Below are 24,276 nucleotides of genomic sequence, written 5' to 3' on the forward strand. Positions count from 1 at the left end.
TTACCACAGCTTGGCTCAGTTAGACTTACTACCAGAACATCAGAACTAACGGTACCAAAATTCAGATCTTTTACTTAAGTAAAAGTAGTAACATTAAACTCCCATAAGTGCTATGTTGTATTAATTTATTCATATCACTAAAAGATTTGTGCATTAATTTATATCTCTTGTTATGACAAATTGTAAATTGAATTTAATTGAAGTATGCGTTCAAAATATTACTTTTTAAGGTATAACTGTCATAAATTTTTAACCTTAAAATGTTATGATGGCAGCAATCAATAATAAAGTAAAAGTGTACAAGCATCTTAAATTGCACTTCGTGCTCGTTAGTTAAATCTGTATAATTCTTAATAACGATCATGTGGCACAGTTTTGTTCACATGCATGGCCGCTTAATTAGTTACACGTGTTAAACTGCCCATTAACCCAAATATTAAGTTCAGTTTTATTCACAAAGTGCCAAATCACAACAGCAGTTACCTCAAAGCATTTATATTGTAAGGTGAGAAAACCCCCAAAATCGAGGGCAAGCAAACCTCTGGCAGAACCAGTCATCTGCTGCAGCTGGTTAGGGGTCTAATCAGCCAATCACACGGCAGTAAAGCTAACACATTTAGGCACATAGACATGGTCAAAAATACTGTGAAGTTCAAACATCATGGAGCATCAGAACAGAGAAGAAAGATGGTATTGTTGCCAGACATTCTGGTCCGAATATTTCAGAAACTGCTGATCTGCTGGGATTTTCCCACACAGCCATCTGATGATGGTTTGAACAGAGAAAATATCCATTCAGCATCAGCTGTCTGACTAAAAATGCCTCGATTATATCAAAGGTCAGAGGAGAATGGCCAGACTGCTTCAAACTGATATGAAAGCATACTGTTGCTTGCTCAAACAATCAACTCAGCTAAGGTATACAGAAGAGCTGCGACAGCAGCAGAAGACCACACCAGAGGACACATCTGTTAGCTAAGGACAGAAAACTTAGGCTACAGTTCTCACCACAACTGGGAAACAGAAAATTTGCAGAACAACATCTCTGGATTTCTCCTGCGACAACCAGATGGTAGGATCAGATGTGGTAATAAACAACATGAATGCATGGATTCAAACGTCCTTGTATCAGTGGTTCGGGTTGGTGGTAGTGGTGTAAACGTGTAGAGGATATTTTCCTGGCACACTTTGGGCTGCCTCAGCACCAAACTGAACATCCTTTAATCACCACAGCCTACCTGAGTATAGTTTCTGACCACATCCAACCCTTTATGACCACAATGTACCCATCTTCTAGTGGCTGCTTAATTTCAGCAGGATAACATACTGTCACCATCACACCTCAAACTGTTTTCTTGCACCTTTGGGAGTGTTTGTATTGAGAGATTCACATGATGGATGTGCAGCAACTGTGTGCTGCTGTTAATATGGACCAAAATCTCTGAGGAATTTTTCCGGCACCTTGTTCCGTTTATGCCACAAAGAATTAAGGCATTTCTGTGGCAAAAGGGTAAATCTAATAAAGTGTCCAGTGATTGTATTTCAACACTGTGTGTGTGCATGTTGTGTATTTTCATAATGGATTCCCCACTGAATGCATATATTGGTTCCTGTCAGGGGTTTAGACCAAGAGAAGACACTGACATCTATCAGTATCTCACTTTGGGTATCGACTACACCAAAGGCCGAACTCCAAGCTTGTCCCCTTATGTTTCCGTTTAAATTAGTTTTGAACGGAGTCCAATCACAGGTCAGGAGAACCGGGGAACATAATGCATTTCAGCAACTGCTCATGAGTCTGTCAGTGGTTTCACTCCAAACATACTTAGGAGCCCGAAATAAATCAAACCCTCTGAGCTTCTGGTTAGTAACCAGCTATTGTCATTTCATCATCCCGAAGTTGTTTTTAGTGGTTTAGAGGGAATAAAGGCGAACACAGCAGGGGCTTCACATCTGTTTACCAGTTATATTTCATCAGACATTGTGTTATTAATGTTTCAATTTTCCAAACATATGTTATCAAAGCAATGCCAGATGTGTGTGCGTGACTTGAAATATGCCCTGTATGTGTAATATTCCCATAATTGCATGTGTGTCTAGTTAACACGATCACTCCTGCTTAGGGAAACATTTGAAAGCGTTCCAGCACTTCCCCTCCCTCCCTGCTTTCTCTCGTCCAGAAACGGCACAGCGGGACCCCTGTCTGAGGGCTCAGCCGCGCCTAAACCCAGCCTGAGAGTTTTACAACAAAAGACAACAAGTTGGAGAGTGTTTTTCGGCGCAGTTACACGGGAATTCAACCCGGGACGGGAGGAGAACAAAGGGGAGGGACGGTCTGACTGAGCTGATGGACTCGGAGATGAGATAGCGCTCATACCCTGCCCCAGCTCCCCATCCATCCAACGTCTTCTTCTTCCTCTCGGTTGATCGGACGGTTGCTTGTCTTACCGGATGATGTGACAGTTTTATGACAACCTGTGCTCGGATTTTCGCCACGTGATCATACTGTTTAGTTATCAGCCCACGGTGATATCCGACAACCCGGGTTTCGGTGAGGGGGGCTCGGCTCAGCGGGACCGTGGCGAAGCGCTCAATTCCCCGACTTTCGTGAGCAGTGGTAAGTGCCTCAACTGACCTCCCGGTGCTGTTGAAGAGAACGTATTTGATTACTTTAGAAAGTAACCCCATGATATAACCGCTATACATCCAAGTGAAGCTTTCAGGTCGTCTCACCTTCTGAAATGAGCTGAATTAACTATGGGAGTAAAAAATAACCAAGAAAAAAACCCCATTTACATAACTGTACAGATTACAGAGGCTGTTGTATGTTTTGGTTTATTTTTAAAGGATGTTTACAATTTTGGGGGGCTAAATGTAAATGTAACGGATGAAGGCTAAGTTAATTAAAATTCAGATTTAATGGTCTCAACTATTTGGGAAAACAGATTTTAGCTGTATCACACGTCTTCCCTTATAATTGTATATATTATTGTAACGCTTTCCAAACTTTCGGCTGAAACCCCTCTCTCTTCTTTTTTTTAACTAAAACCCAGAGTCTGGAGTCTTAAAGTCCGCCAAAGCAGGAAAATATAAACACATATATATATTTTATTAAAAACATTTCGTCGGTCTCACAGCCCACCACAGCAGCCTCTTGTAGGCTCTCTGTCTCCAAGATTGATCCTTTAGAGTCGCAGACATATTGAAGTGCTAAAAAGCGTGTAAAACAGTGGATGTGGGTGACCACATCCAGACACTTTTAATAAGCACCAGGAGAAAACGATTTTGTAGCTTGTAAATGACGTGAATGGTTGAGGCATTTTTAAAGAAGAGAGCGAAACAGAGAAGAGCTTTGCCTCCCACTCCCATTGTATCCCCTCTATTCTCTGACACTATAAACCCGTTTTAACGTCCTCACTGCACACGTTCAACAAGTTTCCTCTTTTATCCAATCAAATGCGCCAAACCCGGTAAGAAGAAACAATCTGATTGATGCACAAGGACGTGTGGGTTTCAAGATGCTATAGGCACCAGGAAGTTGTCAATCCACATGAGCAGGGACATGCAAAGTTCAGATTTCACACCGACTGAAAACCGGCGCTGTGTGACCTGCAGGCAACAGATGGCGTGACGAGACTTTGCCTTTCACAGAGTTAACAGAGCGGCGGCGTGTTGTGATTTTCTGCTCCTTTAGGTGCAGTCATGTGGGAGAGGATTCAGATTTGCTGCGCACTGTTTGCACTGTATTCAGCGGCACCGCCTGCACACATCAACCGCCTGGCGCTGTTCCCTGACAAGAGCGCCTGGTGCGAAGCCAAGAACATCACACAGATAGTCGGGCACACGGGATGTCAGCCTCGCTCTATTCAAAACAGGTCAGGATGAAGGCCCTCTCTGTCTCTCTGTCCGATTATCTCTGTACAGCTGAAAACAAATAAAGGACAAATGCCTTGATATCATTAGGTTACGCTATCAAGAGTCATGCCTCATTCAGTTTGTAGGGCACATTATTTAATCGGCAATCACTAAATATGTCTTTGTTCTTAGCCAAAAAGGTTCTTTAAAAAGACTGTGGTGCTCAAACGAGCTCCAGCAGCGTGCGCGTCTGCTAAAAGTCAAATAAAAAGTTTGTCTCAGTCCATAATCATTAAATCTGTGTGCATGACTAGACGGCTGCATTCAGAGAGGAAGCTAATGACAAGATGTTCTTTGGAAAACTGCAGGTAGTCATGCATAAGCCTGGAGTTGTTCATATGTTTTTTTTTATTGATGTCAACGGAACTAGAATTATAATTACGTGTGCAAAACGTTTTAGGTAATTGAAAAAAAAACAACAAAAAAAAACAGCTAACGTGATATTATGTAGTAGAAACACGTTTATCTATGCAAAAGATCCCTGATCTGAGGTCGGGAGGACAGACCCAGCGTCATGGGGTTAAAAGCTGGCGCCCAGATAAATGACGTCACACACATCAGCGTGGATCAATCCGCTGCGGTGACCCCTGGGAAATAAGGGAGCAGCCGAAACTGCCTCTTACTACAGTTATTTTGTGTACTTACAAAACTAAATAAAATGGAACCAGAGATAACTCAGGACGTGTGTACACTCTGAGTCATCTTCACAAAGAGTTGTGTTTGTGTGCTGAAATGTAAATGTTGCCCTTGACAAACAGCATCCATAGTTTCAAATTTAAAAATACGAAACCCACCTCTGAAAGTAGCTCAAGTTTAATAAAACCAAACTAAACTAAACAATCAAACACAGTCTGGAAACTAACTGAAACTAAACAAGCAAAGACTTTAAACATAGTAGAAATAAATAGAGCCTGACCGATACTGATATCCAGAATATCAGCCGATATTTTTTTCCTTCCAGACAGACAGATATGCCAAACATTTGTCATGTGTAGTTATTTATTTACTCATATATGCTCTTCCCGATTCTGCTCTGATCAGCTGATTGTTGTTTGTGGCATTTCAAACATGTTGCCAACAGGGAAGTTGCAGAGTGCCCTCTGGTGGACAAACTATGCAATGCCGACATTCGGTATTTTTCTAAACACAAATATCGATAAATGCGCAAATGGCTAATCTCAGACTATAATGCTGTCTCATTGATAAATAGTACCAGCCCTGGAAATAAAAACTAACTAAAGAAAGAAACAAAAAAAAAATGCAATAACAGGTCCTTTGGTTCTTACCTAAAACATAAATAACAGATTTAACTGACCACCACACAGTGTAATGTTTATGCCACAGCTGCCCAAAATTAACAGTATTGTTAATTACTCAAAAGCGATTTTTTATGTTTCTGTAATGTTTATTCACCAGCATGCAGAGGCTCGTTAATATATAATTGAAATATAATATATTATAATAATATAATATAGTTGGCTGATTAGGTCCCACACCCGCTTTCACACCTTGGCGCATGTGATTAGAGGATCACCAGGGGGTCCTTTGTCCCTCCTTGGGGGGATACTCCCACTGGGTTTAAATCTGGGACTCTCGGCCATTTGACCTTAGAACTGAAGAAGCTTCTCGGATGAGAGGTGAAACGTCTTCAAGCAACTTAAAGAAGTCCAGACGCTTTTCTTTGCAAACTCCTTTGACCATGTCAAACTACAGTTATTTACTTGTAATCTGTAAACTCTGTTGCTAACCTCGCCCTCACCCCCTGTCAGCGCCGGCAGGGGTTTATATAACCATAGCAAAAATAACAATGTGAATAATAAAACAAGCATAAAAAAACCCCAAAACAACAACAACAACAACAACAAAAAAACAGCATCCCTCGAGGCAAAGCAAATGTGTTTGGCACAACAAAGGATCCAGACCATAAATGTGTTATCTAAAACAGCTGGACAGGGCAGGTTTAAAAAAAGAAAGATGTTTTTCACAAATTCCAGGTGAAGTTATTAAATTTGTGAAGCGGTGTATATAAAACAAGGTCTTGTACATACATATATATATGTTTAAAAAGCCAAAAAAAAAGTTCCTGAAGCAGCTGTAAGCTTTCTAAAACAATAATCAGGCAAACAGGAGTACACAGTGGTTTTTTTTGTGAACTATTTAAAGTACTTTTGTGTACAAAAGATTTTTCGAGGCCAGGCGACAGCTAACTGTTCTTTATAGCTTCACGCTGAATGACTGAAAAAGTTGGTCGAAGATACATTGTTATTCCTATAAAGCTCTCTCAGGAAAACTTGATATGTATTCTTTCTCTTTCACACACTGCTTCCTGTATTTGTTTGAACAGTATTGTAGAAAAACATGTTTTTCCATCACCTTTATCCTGGCTTTCATTTGAAATCACAACTTGGCTGGTAATTCACATTTACGCATAACACGTCTCTGTGATTTGCCTCGAGGCTACCAGGCATCCTCAGACTTGGTAAATCAGTTCACATTTCAGGCTCTTTTTTTTTTCAATTATTACTTCTTCCTCTTACTCGGCATAAACGCTGCTTCTGTGTAGTTGAATGAAAAATAATAAACCCTCTCTCTTTCTTGCAGAGCTTGTCTGGGTCAGTGTTTCAGTTACAGCGTCCCCAACACATTTCCACAGTCAACCGAGTCTCTGGTGCACTGTGACTCCTGCATGCCTGCCCAGACACAGTGGGAAGTGGTAAGAGCTATTGGACATTAGTCAGTTAGCAACCCCACACCAACAGTGACTTGTCAGAGTCGCAAACAAACCGCAAAGTTTCCGACATAAAGGGTGGAAAGCACGCTGTCCTCACCAGCAAAGCAAAAAAGCAGAAGATCTCGAGAGACAGATCAGAACAGGTCACAGTTTCTTTTGTCTGACGTGAACCTTTAGCCTGTGTTTTAGATTATTTTAAGGTTCTTTGTCCCTCGTAACCAGAAGGAATCCACTCTTAGAAAAACAAAGGCTCTGTGGTGAGATGTATGTAGTTTGGAAGGCTGCCAGGTAGGCTCGGTGGATGGGACCGCAGGTGAGGTCACCTCATGTTTCAGTGGAAACATGTACCTTGGAGCAGACAGCCGTTACCAGATAGTTTAATTAATTTCTGCACGTTTTTTGTTTCACAACACAAGACGGGGGAAAAAAGTGCCTTCACTCTCACACCTTACTGATAATTATCTGAAAATGGACGTCTGCGCCTGTGGTTGTGATTGTTGTTTCAAGACTTTAAACAGAATTCAGTTTGAGGCAAAACAAAGTCAGCTCTCATGAAAGTGGATACTGCTCCCCGCTGCTTTGGCTCTTGATAAAATTGCTGAATGATCATTTTCATTGGATAATGGAAACAGTGAGGGGGAAGTTGCGTGAGGTCTGGAGAGCTGGCTGAGCTTGTGTAACTCTTGGGTTTACAGAGGGGGGTTGTGTATTTTTCTGTTTATTTGATTTTCCGGCTTTTCCCGGTATTTCTTGATTCCACCGAGTGTCATAAACTTTGTATGAAAACACAGATCCAGCAAAACAAAAACAAAACTATGAACCAAGAGTCTGGTTAGTGGGACCAAAGACATATTAACATATTCACAGGAGTCCATCTTATAATAAGCACATTAAATAGGAGGTGATGAAGGAAAAACTATAAGAAAATACTCTTATTTAAACATAAAATATATCAACACCTTGAGATTATTCAAAATAACAGCTTAATTTAAATACTATGCAAATCAATGCAAGGAAACAATAAATATTTCATCTTTCTGCTGAGTTACTTTCAATTCTCAACTCACTCTTTACACGTGCATGTGTGCAACTTTGTGTTGGCACAGGTGACGCTGGATTGTCCGGGCAGCGAAGACTCTCCCCGGGTGGATAAGCTGGTGGAGAGGATCTTCCGCTGCAGCTGCCAGTCATGCAGTAAGGAAGGTGCCCAGGAGGGGGCGGTGATGCAGCTGTATCCAGCAGACAACAGCCTGGATCCTGTCCCGTCTTTATCAGACAGCGGGGTTCAGTCTGACCCCCTGCCCCACACAGACACGCACTCCTACAAGCATGCTCAGCTACACACAGACCATCACTCACTACCGCACACATCAGACGGGGGGTAGGTCTGTGATCTTGTCGCTCACTCCAGGGGACTTTGCCGCCCTCCCCACTCTCCCCCGACACTGCATCCTCTGTACCAATCTGTAGTATTTTAAAGGCACTTTGAAGATATGACTTCACTTTGTGTTAAAGCGTTTCTCTAAAGGCACACACACACACACACACACACACTCACAGAGTCATGTTATCAGACGGTGTGTATGAACTCGTCCAAACGCAAAAGCCTGTGCACTCTTTTGTTTGTTGATAAGCACATTCATGTGTGTGTTTGTGCATCCAAACATGACTATAGTCTGTTAATAAGCTGCAGTCTTTTAATCTGCTTCGAATGCATTAAAGTCAGTTGAGAGAACTCTCTGTAGTTCTTGTGTCGTGTTTATCTGAAAGCTTTCCTGCTGCTCTGTCACCTTCGTTTTTTATTTTTTCAATGTCACAAGAAATAAAACTGAAAGCGCTTTGTTTGTGTTGGCTCAAAGACCCACTTTCGGCTTCCTGTCAGGGAGTACAAAGATGAAGCTGTGACTCTATTATGTGGTTGTTGTGTGACTCTTGGCCATGGCCACATGGTCTTGTTTTATTGTGACCAACAAAAATGTAGCCATGGTCAGACTTTTAATAGATGCTGGTGCCACTTACTGGAGCGAAGAAGAGCTGCAGGATGAGACCCTGCTGCTTGTTGGCCTAAATCTGATCTCAGTGCCACAGAGGAACTTTTACCCTACACATTTACTCAATTATCTACTTTATTTAAGGTGCTGCATTTAAGGGATGCGGTCACGTTTTTCCAGTCATCTTTGAAACAATTCTGATGTCAGTTTTACATTTATGGAATTTTCATTGAAGTTATTTGGCAATGAAAGATCATTTTTGAGGGTTCTTTATTCGATACCACTTCATAATTCTGATCCACTACATTTATCTCAGAATTTTACTTTCTAAAAAAAAAAATAAGATTTTGTATTCAGAACAGATCAAAAACTTCAGATTAGTTATTAAATAAAGTTGTGCTCAGAAGTTTATATACACTCATCATGGGTGTTAATGTCATGGTAATTCTGGGCTTTCTTTGAACTGCTCTTTTTCCAGGGTGGAATGATTGTACACATCTTTCATGACTAAAAACAAAAAAACAAAAACAAGAACTGGGGGCAGAAGTTTTAATTTTCTATAATCCACAGAGGGTAAAAAGTATACATGCATCCCCACTAATATTTGGGTTTTAGTTGGGATACTTTTTGTAGCCATTAACAAGAATTGGCAGACTTCATTTAAACTCATTGGTTTCGTGTAATTCTGAAGATCTAAGAATTAGAATTGTAGCTTTACAAAAGTTGGGAAGGTCTTTTTATGGTCAGACAAGAGAAAGATTGAGCTATTTATACAGATAGATATGATGGGAGGAATAAAGGTGAGGCATTCAAACGTAATAACACTGTACCACCTGTCAAGCACGGTGGTGGTAGCATCATGCTCTGGGGCACAAGCGTGTGCTCAACTTGTATTTTTTAAGCCATTAAAGATACATGCTGTACAAATATATACACATTTATCTATATATTACTAGTCCTATGTGTATATATGTGTAGATTAGTAGGCAGCATTAATTAAATATCCTAATTTTATTATGACAGAAGAAAGAACAAACTCCACACAGATTCAAGCCCAGGACCTTTTTCCTGTCAGAGCACTGCACTAACCACTGAGCACCATTTTGCACTTCTTCAGTAACATTTTATACAAGAATTTTACATGTAATAGAGTACACAGTGTGCTTGCACTGCTTCTTAAATAAAGGCTTTGACTATCTATTTCACCACTGCTATCAGTGAAATGATCCTTTTCTCTGTGACTGCAAAGTAAGGAATGGGCTAGAAAAACCACAATGCCCATTCTGGCCAGGTAATGTAGAGTACGTATCTGACACAAATTCTGTCTGTGAGTAACTTGCTGAAATACAGTGAGGTGGTGCAGTTAGTTTGAAGAAAATGCTGATGTTGTTTAATATGTACACTGGAAACAAGCAGGTCTGTTCTACGCTTTGTTCAGAAAGTTCACAGGTGCTCCAGCAGATGTCAGCAGATGTCACAGGTAGAATCCAGAGAGGCAACATTTACCGTGCATTTTACTTTCTTACAAAATCTTCCTCCACACCATCTGCAGCGTCTCTCCACTGCTTCATCAATCAATCTTTCATCTCCATTTTTATGTCCAGGCAATGTCTTTTCTCAGCTCAGTTTCATATCCTCCTATCTTTTTCTCTTGTTCGGTGTAATTAAATTTGAGCAGCGAAAGGTTGACTGTCTGTCTGTGCTGGAAAACAAATCGATCATCCTCTTATCTGCAGCCACACAGCTGACAATGTTCTGAGGACTGCAGAGGGAGAAACTCGCAGGGATATTTGTGGACGTATCACAGCCTTCTTTCCCCCCATTCAGCTTTAAATGTGTTCTGTTTTCAAGCTCGTACACAAAGCAAAGGCTAACACCTCTCTTATGTAATAAGCTCTTAACTATTGTTTTATTGTATGCATTTTCTGATCTAGTTTAGTTGCACTGGATGACTGGAGCTTCTTTTTTTTTTGCCTGTGGAGGATGTGTAGGCGTGTCTTCTGGGTTGTTTTCAGTTCTATGAATTTAGGCTCGCCCTAATCTGATTTTCCTGAGATTTTATCTGATTATCTGACAAGACTGGCTTACATTCACTTCTATAAACTACAGCAAAGGTCACTTGATTGGACAGACACCAAGATAAACAGGTCTGTGCTGTGAGTAGCCAATGATGTAGTACAACTGTTTAAAAACTGATAAAAATACATTGTGCTACCACTGTCCACTCTCTTTATTAGATATTAGCTATCATTTACAAATGTAATAATGAAGAACATAAACAACAAAAAGACTTTATTTAAAGATGTAGATGATTTGTTTGAAAGAAACAACTCTGACTTATGACACTGACCACACCCTGGAGCACATTTCTACATCACAGAGAAAAAAAAGTGGTCTGTGAGCATGAAAACCAATGTATCTGTGGTCTAAATATATGTTTTTATTATGCTGTTTTAAGCTTACAAATATACTAAACACATATATTTGTGTAAACACTCAGACAATTTATTAGGTATAGCTTGCTAGTGCCGTGCTGACCTCTCTTTTGTCTTCAGAGCTGCTTTAGTTCCTCATGGCACAGATTCATGAGTACAGGGAACTCAGTAACATGTTGACGAAACCAGTTTGAGATGATTTGAGTTTTGTGACATGGTGCATTATCCTGCTGGAAGCAGTGACCGGAAGATGGGTACACTGTGGTTATCAGCAACAAAACTTAGGTAGGCTGTGTTAGTACTAAGGGACCCAAAGTGTGCCAAAAAATACCCACGTACACCATTACACCCCCACCAGACTGAACAATGATAAAAGCCAGGAGGGATCCATGCTTTCATGCTGTTAACTCTAAATCCGGACCCTACAATCCGAGTGTTGCAGCAGAAATTGAGGCTCATCATATGATCACAGAATTTGGTGAGCCTGTGTGAATTGTAACCTCAGTCTTCTCAGTCGGCTTGAAGGTTTGACATGTTGTGCATTCAAAGTTGCTCTTGTGCTCACCTTGGTTGTAATAAGCTGTTATTTGAGTTACCGTTGCAGTCTCATCATTCTCTTCCAACCTCTGGCATCAGCATGAGATTTTCTGTGGGTGAAAATCTCATCTTTGTTTTTTTGTCATTCTGATGGTCAGTTTGGACGTCAGCAGGTTGTCTTAACCACGTCTACATGCCCAAATGCCCTGAGTTGTTGCATTGTGATTGACTGATTGGATATTTGTGTTAATAGGCTGTTAAATACATTGTACCTCATGAAGTGTCCCGTCAGTGTATGTGTTCGCCATTTATAGAGGTTTTCTAATTTGTAACTAGTGGCTTAAGTAACAGCTTTGTATATGAGATATGCAATCATTTCATAGTTTCCATCCTGTGTGTGCCCAGTTTTCTTGTATTTTAAGCAGAGGTGGCAAAAGTACTTAAACAGAAGTAAGAGTAAAAAGTTGTCAGAAAAATAAAAACTCAAGTAAAGTACATATATCTAAAAATTCTACTTGAATATAGTAACAAAGTAGTACTCCGTTACTTCCCACCTCTGATCTTAAGGTAAACTCAAACTGTCCAGTATCTGCGCTTTGCCTGTTAGGAGTATTTCTAGATGTAAAGAAATGATTGCTCAGCATTTGGTAAGTAAAGCTTATAAACATCAAACATCACTAAATGTTTTGGATCAAATTTTCTGCATCAACAGTGCATCACTGAGACGAATGTAAATCACAAAGCAGATGAAAAGAGAAAGATTTTCCACAAACTGGCAACTAAGTATCAACAAGTAATGTTTAAATAGTAGATGACGTTTTTAGGTGAAACTTTATAGAGAAAATGTAGCAACAGCGGTGACGTGTAACCATGACACCATCCTCCTCTTCCTCCGTGGCCCTCCCTGTTCACTTTACTTTGTCTTTGATAAAGGGGTCTTGTGAGACACTGCCCCCCCGCCACCATACAAACACTTAGAAAAAATAGTCAAAGCTGTCAAGCAACCGCGTGAGCGCGCACTTTAACATTGGAGAGCGCGCTCCGGAGTCGCTCGCTTCCGCGGGCGCACAGAGGATCCTGAGAGCGCAGCAGCATCACTTGAGCAACGCAGGGTCCGACTCACAGGTGCTCCTCTGCCGCTGCTCTGCTCTTGAAATAGCACCTGCCGTTATATTTGCTCGGAAACTAAAAGTCCAGAGTCGATTGCTGGGAGAGAATTTTCTCAAACACACAGGGATTACCGCGGTTTACAGCTACATCAAGGTAAGAAAAAAATAATTCTGTTTGTTTAGTGCGTGTGATTAGAAGAAAAACCAGTGTGAAGCTAAAATAAAAAATAAAAAATAAATATGATTTCAGTGGAGTCAATAAAACTGACCTAAAGGGAGCAGAACATACGAATGGCTGACAAATTAAAGGAAAACTGAAAGTCTTGGTAAGGTGTTGGGCCATGAGAACTGCTGCGGTGCACTTTAGCATTGATTCATAGAGGAAGCATAGACACCACATTATCCAAAACACCTCTGTTGGTGTTTTGGTTAATATGGTGGAGAGCACTGCCTTACAAATCTGTCCAGAGTCCCCCATATCGGTTCATTTGTATTGAGATCTGGTGACTGTAAGGTCACATGGGTCAAATCATTTTCCTACTCATCAAACCAGTCAGTGAGCCCTGCTGCCCTGTGCATGAGGGACATTTTCCTTCTGCAGGAGACTACTCCCATCAGGATTAAAGTGTGTAATCATTTAAATGTTCTTACAGAGGGATACAAGTGGACAAAAACAGTTTGCATCCACAGCAAAACAGACTCTCTTATGTTTAAGGGTCTTTTTTTTCCCCTTTAATTTGCCACCTATGGATGTCCATATGTGGTTTGTGTCTCTAGCTCAGCAGCAGGTCGTTTAAGCTTTAAGGATTCGGTCATTCAAGTAAAAAACGAAATGTATTTCTTTCTGGCTTTAGTGACAAAGACGTGATCGAAAAGATCGACCAGATGAGTGACGGGAAGATACTGAAAAAGTGTGGATACAGTATGTGAGTGTAGGTGAAGTCAATATAGGCTTTAAGTTCCCCATTTCTATGGTCTGATGGGTTGAATGGAAAAGGAAAAGAAGGCAATTCAGGGACAGAGCTCTGTTTGCACCTCAATTATTTAATTTAAGTTTCAGAATTCAGCAGGCATGCATATATAATTACAGCATCCGGGCTGGAGAGGATACTTTAGCTACGTATGGTTGTTTGAGTCAACATGATAGTGGTGATAAAGAAAGAGAAATGGACTGGTTAAACATGCAGATATTGTCCATGAATTTAAAATAGGCTCAGTTTAAATAGCCACAGTAATGATGTGCAAGATTGTTTTTTAAAAAAGATTCCTGCAGCACAGCGTCATTCTGTAGCTCGTAAAGTAAAACATTAACTCGATCAGACGCTGTCTCACAGGATGTGCGGTATGGACGTGGACCTGGACGACAGCGGTTCTGCCGAGGAGGAGAAAGAAGAAGAGTTCTGGATCGGAGAGGGCGTGAAGATGCTCCCCCCGCCTGTGGCTCACAGCGGGGGCAGCGCTTGGGGCAGCCGTAGGGGCAGGTGTGGCTGCGTGGCCTGCGGGGCGGCTCTCATCCTCTGGAACCTGTGCGTGGTCTTAGCCAGTGCTCTGCTCCTGGCTGTGGTCTTCTCTGTGGTGCTCCTGCCTGCAGGGCTGCTGCTGTATGCTGGTTTCCTCTGCCACTCCAGGGTAAGCTGTAAAAGTCTGTAGCAGAGAGTGCCATTTATCACCACATGTTAGATTGCAAAGTCTTATCTGAGTTAGTCATGCCTGTGGATTAAATTTCAGAGAATACTTAGCAAAGGTTGATAGAGACACAGGGCCAAAGGGTTAAAACTATAACGTTGGACACAGGATGCTGTTTAGTGGTGTTGGGAATCACAATGGGCCCCATCGGGCAGCACTTTAACAACGCAAGATAATGGAAATTTAGATAGCCAAGTTATGCACTGAATTTTTTATTTTTACACCCCTTCAACACAGATTATGTTCCCCAACAGTCCTTTTATATTGTAAGAGTTTCCTCTCTCTCTCTATCTTGCCAAGTAGACTGAGGGAACCATCTGTCACAATGCAAACACACACACACACGCACACACACACGCACACACACACACACGCACACACACACACACACACGCACACACACACGCACACACACGGACACACACACACGCACACACACACACACACACACACACACACACACACACACACACACACACACACACACACACACACACACACACACACACACACACATGCACACACACACACTAAACAAACTGGAACAACTGCTTCTGTATAACTTGTACACTGTCCTGATTTACTGGACACAGACGCAGGCACAGTAAACAGTCTGCCTTCTGTAACTGTATGTTTGGAAGAGTTCATTCATTTTCAAGGGGACTTGTTATGCTCATTTCCAGCTCCATGTTTTTCCGAGCCATTCTCGGGCTCTATCAGACCTTGCATAATCCTTGTTTATCTGGTACAGGACATTAAGGCAGTCCCTCAGTTTATCCTCTGTCTAAAACAAGCTGTTTTAGCTCCATTTCTCCATCCTCTAAGCTGACTTTCTTCTGACCGGTTTACCTCATGAACAAAAGGTTTGCACAGAGCTGGTAGCCTTAGATGACATCACAGAGAGCCAAGAGTAGAAAAAACCCCAAGCTTCTGTCTCACGGGGATCAGTTTATTGGCCATGTTTAATATGAGTGTCCACAGCACTAATGGTACATATATGACAGACAATAAGGAGAGCCTTTATTTTAACATGTTTATAATTTGGGAGAAGCATGCTTACGTGCAGAGATGCAATTACAATATTTTCTGTAGCAGGTAGAATTTAGCAACTAAAAAGGTATTTGCCTTGAGAGACCTTTGAGTCAAAACAGACACCTGATAATTAACCTACAGTGGATTTATTAAGTCATGGCTCCAGATAAATGGTGACGTTGCTCCATTTCTATTAGCTGAATTGATAAGCTGCTGTTTATTAAGTGACAACATTAGTGTTGCGTTTGTTACTTACATTATATCGCCAAAAGTATTCCCTCATCTGCCTTCACACGCGTATGAACTTGAATGACATCCAATTCTTAATCCATAAGGTTTAATTTGATGTCGGGCCTTTGCAACTCTAATAGCATCAAACTCTTCCCGGTATGCCTTCCACAGGTTTAGGAGTGTTTATGGGAATTTTTTATTTTTCTTCCAGAAGTACATTTGTGATGTCGGACACAGTTGTTGGACGAGAAGGCCTGGCTCGCAGAGGTGTTCTGTCAGGCTGAGGCCAGGACTCTGTGCAGGCCAGTCAAGTTCTTCCACACTAAACTCGCTCATCCATGTCTTTCTGCACTGGTGCTCAGTTATGTTGGAACAGTAACTGGATATGAAATTGTACAAAATGTCTTGGATTGCTGAAGCTTTAAGAGTTCCTGTCGCTGGAACTAAGGGGTCGACCCCAACTCCTAAAAAACAACCCCACACTATAATCCCTCCTCCACCAAACTTTACACTTGGCACAATGCAGTCAGACAAGTACTGTTCCCCATGGAACCAGCAAACTCAGACTGACAGATGGAGAAACATGATTTGTCACTCCAGAGGACACGTCTCCACTATTCTAGAGTCCAGAGGCGGTGTGCTTTAAACCACTGCGTCTGACGACGAGGCTTGGATGCAGCTGCCCGGCCATGGAAACCCATTTAATGAAGTTCTCTACACACTCTTCTTGAGCTGATCTGAAGGCCACATGAAGTTTGTAGGTCTCGGCACACTATGCACCTCAGCATCCGCTGACCATGCTCTGTGATTTTACACGACCTACCACTTCATGGCTGATTTGCCGTCATTCCCAATTGCTTCCACTTTGTTATAGCAACACTAACAGCTGACTATGGAATATTTAGAAGTGAGGAAACTTTACAGCTGGACTTGTTGCACAGGTGGCGTCTTATCATGGCACCACGCTGGAATTCACTGAGCTCCCGAGAGCGACCCATTCTTTCACAAATGTTTGTAGAAGCAGTCTGCATGCCTAGGTGCTTGATTTTACACACATGTGACCATGAAAGTGATTGTAACACCTAAATTTAATGATTTGGATGGATGAGTGAATACTTTTGGCAATATAGTGTATGTCTGGTGCCTCCACGTTTATAATGCAGGCATAAGAGGCTAGTACTTATCTAAATGTACAAATGTATTTGGTTAAAAATACATATTTTGTTTATATTCATGAAGTGAAAAGAAGATCAAAACAGACCCTGCAAAACAAACGTTTCAGGCACACATTTACTTGTAAAGGCTTAGCACTTCATTAGTGCTCAGGGCTTTAATTTACTTCCTGGTATTTGCAAAGCAGGTCAAAAATTACTAGGAGTCATCAGAGACTCTGACTCTTCAAACCCTGCAGTAACATCTGACAGTGCTTCTGAAGTAAAACTGACAGAGGAGCTGGAAATGACTACTACAAAGCAGCATAGAAACTTCTTTGAAGGCAGGCACAGAAGTCATGCCAACATTTTGAGAAGCAAGAAATCTTTCTGTCTGATGGACGAAAAGATAAACATGAGGGGCTGACACAGGCCTCGTGGTGCACCTTTCCATGGGGGAGAGTTGATGCGCACGCAGGGTTAGCATAGGAGAGTCAGCAGAAGAAAAACTGTAACCTGTAAAGCACCTGAAGAAACACAAACAAGTCTGAGTCATTTCAGAGTTAAAACTGAGGTTTTCAGGTTATGGAGAAAAAAACAGGAGATGCAGCTTTTGGAACATCTTGTTCAAACAGGCGAGTAAATATTCTGCTTCGAGGTTTGTTGCACCAACACAAACAAGACATTTTGAGAGAAATATCACAAAATTCATCCTGCAGCCAATCAAGGAAGAAAAACCTAAGTGGAAAGAGGATTACTTCTCCGAAAGGATAATGATCCAAAATGGAACAATTCACGAATTCATGAGACATCAGCTAAGGTGTTAAGAGTGGCCCTGACACTCCATGGACCTGACCACCATTGAAAATTTCCAGGGATATTTTCTGGGAGCATCCAGATTGAACCTAAAGTGATCTGCAAGAGGAGTGGGTGAAAATCCCTGTACACAGAGCCTCTGTTAGCTGGCTGTAATATTTGGCAAAGGAGGGTTATTAAGGAGGAAGGGTGTGCAAACCTTGCCACAGTCTATTATTTTGTCCTATTTCTTTTTAATTAAATAAAGCAATTAAGCTAAGGGTGGTATGTACTTCTTTTCATTAAACAACTAACAAGATATTTGCCCAGGGCTGCCCAAATATTTGCATACAAGTCTAAGAGTAAGTTCACAAATCATTTGCGAGAAGGAATCTGCACTGCCACTCAGTCTTCTTTAACTTCTCTGGAAGTTTAGGCAAGTAAGCCCATGCCATTTGTAAACAATGGGAAGATTATCTGTCATTAAGGTTGGCTCTGGAACCTGGAGAAGGCAAACAGTCAGCCTTCAGGCGTACCTCACACCTTCCCCTCAGAGGTGTTCAGACATATTCTCTGTGTTTGCACAGCAAAACAAACACGGTAACTTGAGTTTGAATGTTGGAGTTTGTCAGCATGTCTGAAAGGCGCAGCTCTTTTTGTGTGAGCTACACGAAAGGCAGTTAAATCATCAGTAAAGAGCAGTGGATCTGGACATCGTACCAAGTCAGACAGGAGAGAGCTACAGTTCGGTCCTTAGCTTACCCGACAGGTCATAAAATCAAAGCTCAGCTGAAGACCCTGGTTGTCTCAGTTAGGGGTGATTTGTGCACAGCCATGTAGGGCACTGCACACCAATTAAAAACATGCAACAAGGGGACACGGAACGAGAATATAATCACGGTTAGGCCAGAGTGAATGTCAGAACAGGCCAAACAATTACAGACAATGTCAGTCAGACTTCTTCCTTTTGTGGCAGCAGAGCACGAAACGAGGGAAGACAAGACAGTCTGATTTGGTGTCAGCACCAGCTGTGCATTGACACACTGTCAGCACGACAAGGAGGGAAATGCACTCAGTGAAAGCATCACTTAACACTTCGCAGAGGGGTGTGTGTGCTTGCAGGTGTGTATTAAACACACTAGCTAGGGTGCATTTAGAAAAAGCAACTTTTAAACAAGTTTAGAATCAGAATCACTTGTGGAAAAGAAATAGAAACAACTCTAGTAAAATGAGTGTGACTCTTTACATTTAATATGTCTTAACATGCGATTTAGTCATGAGTCTCCGTTTGCATTTTTTGATTTGAGCATGAATAAAGTAAACACGTGTGAGACAAGTATGTGATGTACACTCACTGGACACTTTATTATAGCTTGCTAGTACTGGGCTGGACCCCCTTTTGCCTAAATAGTAATTATAATTGTTGATGATCTTGATGTAATTCTCGGGGGTATCAATTCAACAAGATGCTAGAAACATTCCTCAGATATTTTGGTCCATATCGACATGATAGCATCACACAGTTCCTGCAGATTTGTTGGCTGTATAACCATGATGTTAATCTCCCCACCACATCACAGAGGTGCCCTGTGCTTCTTTGCAAAACCTCTCAAGCTCCATCAGGTTGGATGGGTGTCAGAGATTTTCAGATCTCTTGACAGAAGTTCAGTTGACTTCAAACCCAGGCTGTGGCTGAGCCACTCGTTTGTTATCTTGGCCGTGTGCTTAGGATCATTGTCCTGTTGGAAGATAAATTTTCACCCCATCCAAGGTCCAGAGCTCTCTGGAGCAGGTTATCATTAAGGATGTTTCTGTACATTGCTGTATTCATCTTTCCATCCACCCTGACTACTTCCCAGTTCCTGCTGCTGAAAAACATCCCCACAGCATGATGCTGTGACCACCCAGATAGCAAAATTGGTATGGCCTGGATCTGGCCCGCACAATGTGCTTACACATGGCCAACATACCGCAAAGAATGGCGGCCCTTTGGTGGCCCAGATCTGGTTTGGCAGAGGTGGCCCACACATGGGCACAAGGCCAGTTGCAGACACACTGCTGGCCCTGTGCTGGTTCTCCTCTCTCCACAGAGCAATGCTGGAACTCTGCCAGTGATCATCAGGTTCACTTCTTGATCACCAGCTTTACTAAGGCCCTTCTGCCCCGATCACTGATAATGCCCAAGTTGCCAGATCTAGGAAGAGTCTTGATACTTCCAAACGTCTCTCATTTAGGCCTCCTCAATGCTGCAACTTCCGTTTGGCGAGAAGGACACAAAGACCAAGGTGACTCTTTTGGAGTGAGACCACATACAATTCAATTTTTCCGTACTCTTCCCCACATCCATACCTCGATACAATCCTGTTTAGAGGCCTACAGACCATTCCTTGAACTCCATGCCTTGGTTGGTGCTCTGACACGCACTGTCAGCTATGGGACCTTATATAGGCAGGTGTGTTCCTTTCCAAATCATGTCCAATCAACTGACTTTACCTGTGAAAAGGCTGTGAACATTTATTATAATGTATGTGTTATATTTTTATTTTTTATTTGTAGTAAATTTCCAAGAATTTCAAACAACATTTTCATTTTGTGTTTGTGTGTCAAAATTTGAGGTGAAAAATGAATTGAATCCATTTTGAAAAAGGCTGTAACACAACAAAATGTGGAACAAATGAAGCGCTTTAAGAAGAAAAACAGTGACATTTACTTTCTTTTCAACTTGAAAAACCATTTAGTAAAAAGTGGTCATCAGATGTGTCTGAATTGTAAGCTTTGTTTCTCTGCTTTTTGCAAGCTTCTGACTTTTACTATCTGACCACCTGCTGTCCTCCTCCTCCCCCCTCCTCTCGCTTGCCCTCGCAGGTGACTGACAGCTCCGAGGTTTACTGACAGCACTGAGCACACTCTTATCTTGCAGAGAGAAAGAGCGAGGCAGGGAGAAACTCTGTCACACCCCACCGCCCACACAGTCCCACTACTGCACCCTCAGCACACATCCAAACATGCCTCACATTTAATGAATACAAATCCTGCCTATTTGCTTTTTCGCAGATGAGATGGAGCTCCTGCTGAAGCCAAAGTGCTCATCACATGTATTGGAGCACCTCTGTCTCATCTACTCTCCCTCCTGTGTTTGTCCTTGCAGGTCCTTGATGCACCCTCTGCCATCTGCCATTATCTCGATGACAACAGCTGCTCTGCCCTCATCATCCTGGGCTTTGTGATGATGTCTCCGCTCGTGGTCGTGGCGGCGGCAGTTTTCTGCGGGCTGCTCCGAAAGTTTCGACTCCTGCTTTTCATTCAGCCAATCAAGCGCGCCTGGTACAGAGGGAGGCTGCTGGACTGGGCGGGCAGCATCCACGCCTGGGTTTGATCACAACGGAGAAGGTGGTGCTGAGGGTCACAGTGATTGGAAAGATTGATTTGTGCAAGACGAACCTGAGGGTTACAGATGTTTTGCAAAAATAGAAACATCATTATAGTCGATAAGACAGTCATACAGCAAATCCTTACTTTGTCAATGGTTGTAAAAACGTTTGACATTTTTAGAAATATTCGAGTCCTCTTTCCTCCTGTTAGTTTTGGTGAGAAGATCAATATCACCCTCATGTCTGTGTGGTGAAATTGAAGCTGCAAAGACCAGATCATCAACTTAGAATGGAATAAAGACTGAAAACTTAGATTAAGGGTGAAACCCAAAAGACATACATTAATATAAACCATCTAAAAAGATATTCCAGAGCTTTAAAGGTGACAGTAGGAGGATTAAATTAGCCTTTCCAGCTAGATGTTTCTGGGATTTGTGCTTATCGAACAGCCATCTGCTTTCACCCTCCTATTTGAGAGTGAAGTCACCTCTCACTGACCTCTCAGACAGAATACAAACGTGTAGCTTCTAAAATGTCAAACAGTTCTTTCAAGACCAAGACCTGTGTTATTGTGTCATATATTTGTTATTAATTTGGCTACTCTCAGTCCATTTTGGGTAATTTTGTGAATTGTTTTTTTTTTTTTGAAAATGACACTAGATGAGGGTTTGTTAGGTTTGTGTGGCTTTTACACAGAAACAGACCAGTTTTCTCAGATATGTAGTGCCATCTTACAAGAATCTTAAAGCAAAACACATTATGGGCTCATTATTTAAGTAAACCAGATGCACATCGGAACAGACGAGAAAAAAACACATGCAAACTTCTTGGAGGGTGAAGGATACCTGCAGGGTATTCACGCAAGCTTTAACAGCTCCTTAGACACAGCATTGTTGGTTTATTTTGAGGACACATCAAACACCAGTTTAACTATGATTTTGTACAAAAACTGATATTTTTGTGATTTTGTATTGCCTGTTTGCTAACTACATGGATGTGTTTAAATGTGAGACCCTCTCAGAAATGTGAATTTATTTGTGGTTGCACTTAAGAACTCTCTAAATAAGAAAAGTTTTTCCAAACATCAGATTAAAGCCCCGTCCACACAGGGAGCGGCCTGTTCGCTTCACTCTTGGCTTTGTCTCTGACAGTTGGTTGCTAGCGGACATTCCAGGTTGCCTAGGTAACCCTCTAATGTACAGTGTTGTGCAAAAGTCTTGACCCACCCTTCATTTCTTTATCTTTTGCTTCCAAAAAGCCAAACTTGATAGTAATTTTTTAAAACGTGGTCTTGAACATCAGTTTTGTTGTTGTTTTTTTGTTTTTTCCCCACTCATTTTCAGTTGAATCTATAAAAAATGCCAAAGATATCAAAGTTTGAAGGCATTAAATTGAATTTTGAAGTGCTATTAGCTAAAGATTTGGCATATCTCAGCATGAAGTGTTTTTTTTTAGTGACCTAAAAAATTATCTACCGCAGATGAACAGTATTTAAATGTTGTGTCCTTAAGAAATAGGAAAAGCGTAGCACCTGACACAGGACCTGAGTGATGCATCTATCCCTTCAGTCGATCCATCTACTATTCATTCAAGATAATTAATTCAAATCATCAGTATGTAGAGAGGAGGACAGGAGAGAGGAACAACAGTGAGTGTCTGCAGCCATCTGTAAAACACAGTGGAGGCTCTGTCATGGTTTGGGAATGCATTTCAGCAAGTGGTGTTGGAAGCATCGGAAAAGCATCAGATTTTTCAGTGATCCCAAACACACCTCTAATTCAGTAAAAGCAAACCTGGCTAGAAAAGCACGCAATGAAACACACAGAAGCAGTGTGGGATCATCTTCACAGAGAACAGAAGGTAGCCAACATCCAAAGAAGAGCTTTGAATGCCCTTCAAGAAGCCTGCAGAACGTTTCCTGAAGACTACTTAAGGAAATTACAAGAAAACAAGAGAGTTCAGTTCAAATAGAATTGTTCAAGCTCTATACACTGCATTTCCATGTTTGCTTGCACATGTTTCGATAAATTATTGCACCTATTTGCGATTTTCTCAGCAAAATAAAAAGAAACAATGGGTGGCTTGAGACTTTTCCAAAGTTCTGTAGCTGATATCGTTGTCATGTGTCAATCAACGGCATTCCGCCTTCTCATTTGTAGGCGCTTCAGTCGCTCACCTGTGATGGGGCTTTTAGGAAACCCTTAAAAACAAGGCGAATCATGTGAAATGCATTATGACTAGAATTACTCTCTTGCGTTTTTTGCAGAATATGATGTTGTCATTATTTCGACAACATCTAATAGGATTTTTTCCTATTAGGCATTTTTGTAAGTTATGGCCTAAAGTTTTTTTGTGAGGTCACGAGGAACATAAAAGCTTTGATCTTGAAGATCATCCTTGAGTCGAAGCGAGTTTTTGTGCCAAAAATATGACGCAGTTCCTTCATGATGTTCACAAGGAATCATAAACGCCCACCCAGTGGCATAAATAAACTTTCACAAAGACTTCCATTTTGTCTGTTAGGTGACTTAAATTGACAGTAAAGTTTATTCCCAAGGAGTTTTACCCAATGTAGCATCATCAGTAGTCAAACCTTGTGAATGTGGGGGCGATATGAAACATATTTCATTTTAATGCTTCTTTTAGATCACATTGTGCCATAAAGAAACACCCTTCTTCGTGAACACAACTAAAGTCGACAGCATGACAAAGTAATTGCCTTTCAGTGGGATCAGACTGTTAAAGAGGGATTTGAATCATCACATCAGGAGCTCATTGTGTTGCCTCTTTGCTTTCCGGTCCTTTAAATTCACCAGTGACACCCTGCACACCCTTTTATCTGTGTCCTTGCTCCATAGCTAAGTGTTCAGACTTGTGGCTTTGCCTCTCAGAAGGAAGAAATAAATCATATTTAATGATGTGCAGTGATTATTCATCCTCTGCCGCTTGTATCATTCTAAATTATATGTACTTTTTAGTTTATTTATTTGTGTGTTTTGTTTGTGTTTATTAATCTGAATGTGCTCTGTTAATCTAGCCAGATAAAGACCAGTGTTTTGGAGAACTGTGTAGTTTTATGTCACAGGGTTGTATACCACATCTGAAGCAAATTACTGGGAAAATTGCAGCAGCTAATTGAGGTTTATTTATTTTTTTGTTCAGCTTTCACTTTGGTGTTATCAACAAAACAGCATGTTCTGACCTTCCATCAATAAAAAAAGAGGACATCTCTTTGTCGGCATGTCTCTTTTGTGTTGTGACCTGTTTTTGAAGGTTGGAAAGCTTTGATGAT

At 41.4% G+C, this 24,276-nt stretch overlaps 2 protein-coding genes across 2 annotated transcripts; both read left to right on the top strand.

The window, feature by feature from the left end:
* The first annotated feature begins 2,164 nt into the window (after nucleotides 1-2,164).
* Nucleotides 2,165-8,390, top strand: nbl1 (NBL1, DAN family BMP antagonist). Its single transcript, XM_031757128.2, has 4 exons — nucleotides 2,165-2,617; nucleotides 3,695-3,875; nucleotides 6,517-6,628; nucleotides 7,753-8,390. The coding sequence occupies exons 2-4, from the start codon at nucleotides 3,703-3,705 to the stop codon at nucleotides 8,029-8,031; spliced, it is 564 nt and encodes a 187-aa protein (XP_031612988.1). The 5' UTR covers nucleotides 2,165-2,617; nucleotides 3,695-3,702; the 3' UTR covers nucleotides 8,032-8,390.
* A 4,320-nt stretch (nucleotides 8,391-12,710) lies between these two features.
* LOC116333873 (transmembrane protein 88) lies at nucleotides 12,711-24,219 on the top strand. The gene is made up of 3 exons (XM_031757150.2): nucleotides 12,711-12,872; nucleotides 14,053-14,347; nucleotides 20,762-24,219. The coding sequence occupies exons 2-3, from the start codon at nucleotides 14,054-14,056 to the stop codon at nucleotides 20,987-20,989; spliced, it is 522 nt and encodes a 173-aa protein (XP_031613010.1). The 5' UTR covers nucleotides 12,711-12,872; nucleotide 14,053; the 3' UTR covers nucleotides 20,990-24,219.
* Nucleotides 24,220-24,276: the final 57 nt, after the last annotated feature.

Source organism: Oreochromis aureus, linkage group 5 (assembly GCF_013358895.1).
Source record: "Oreochromis aureus strain Israel breed Guangdong linkage group 5, ZZ_aureus, whole genome shotgun sequence".
NCBI lineage: Eukaryota > Metazoa > Chordata > Actinopteri > Cichliformes > Cichlidae > Oreochromis > Oreochromis aureus.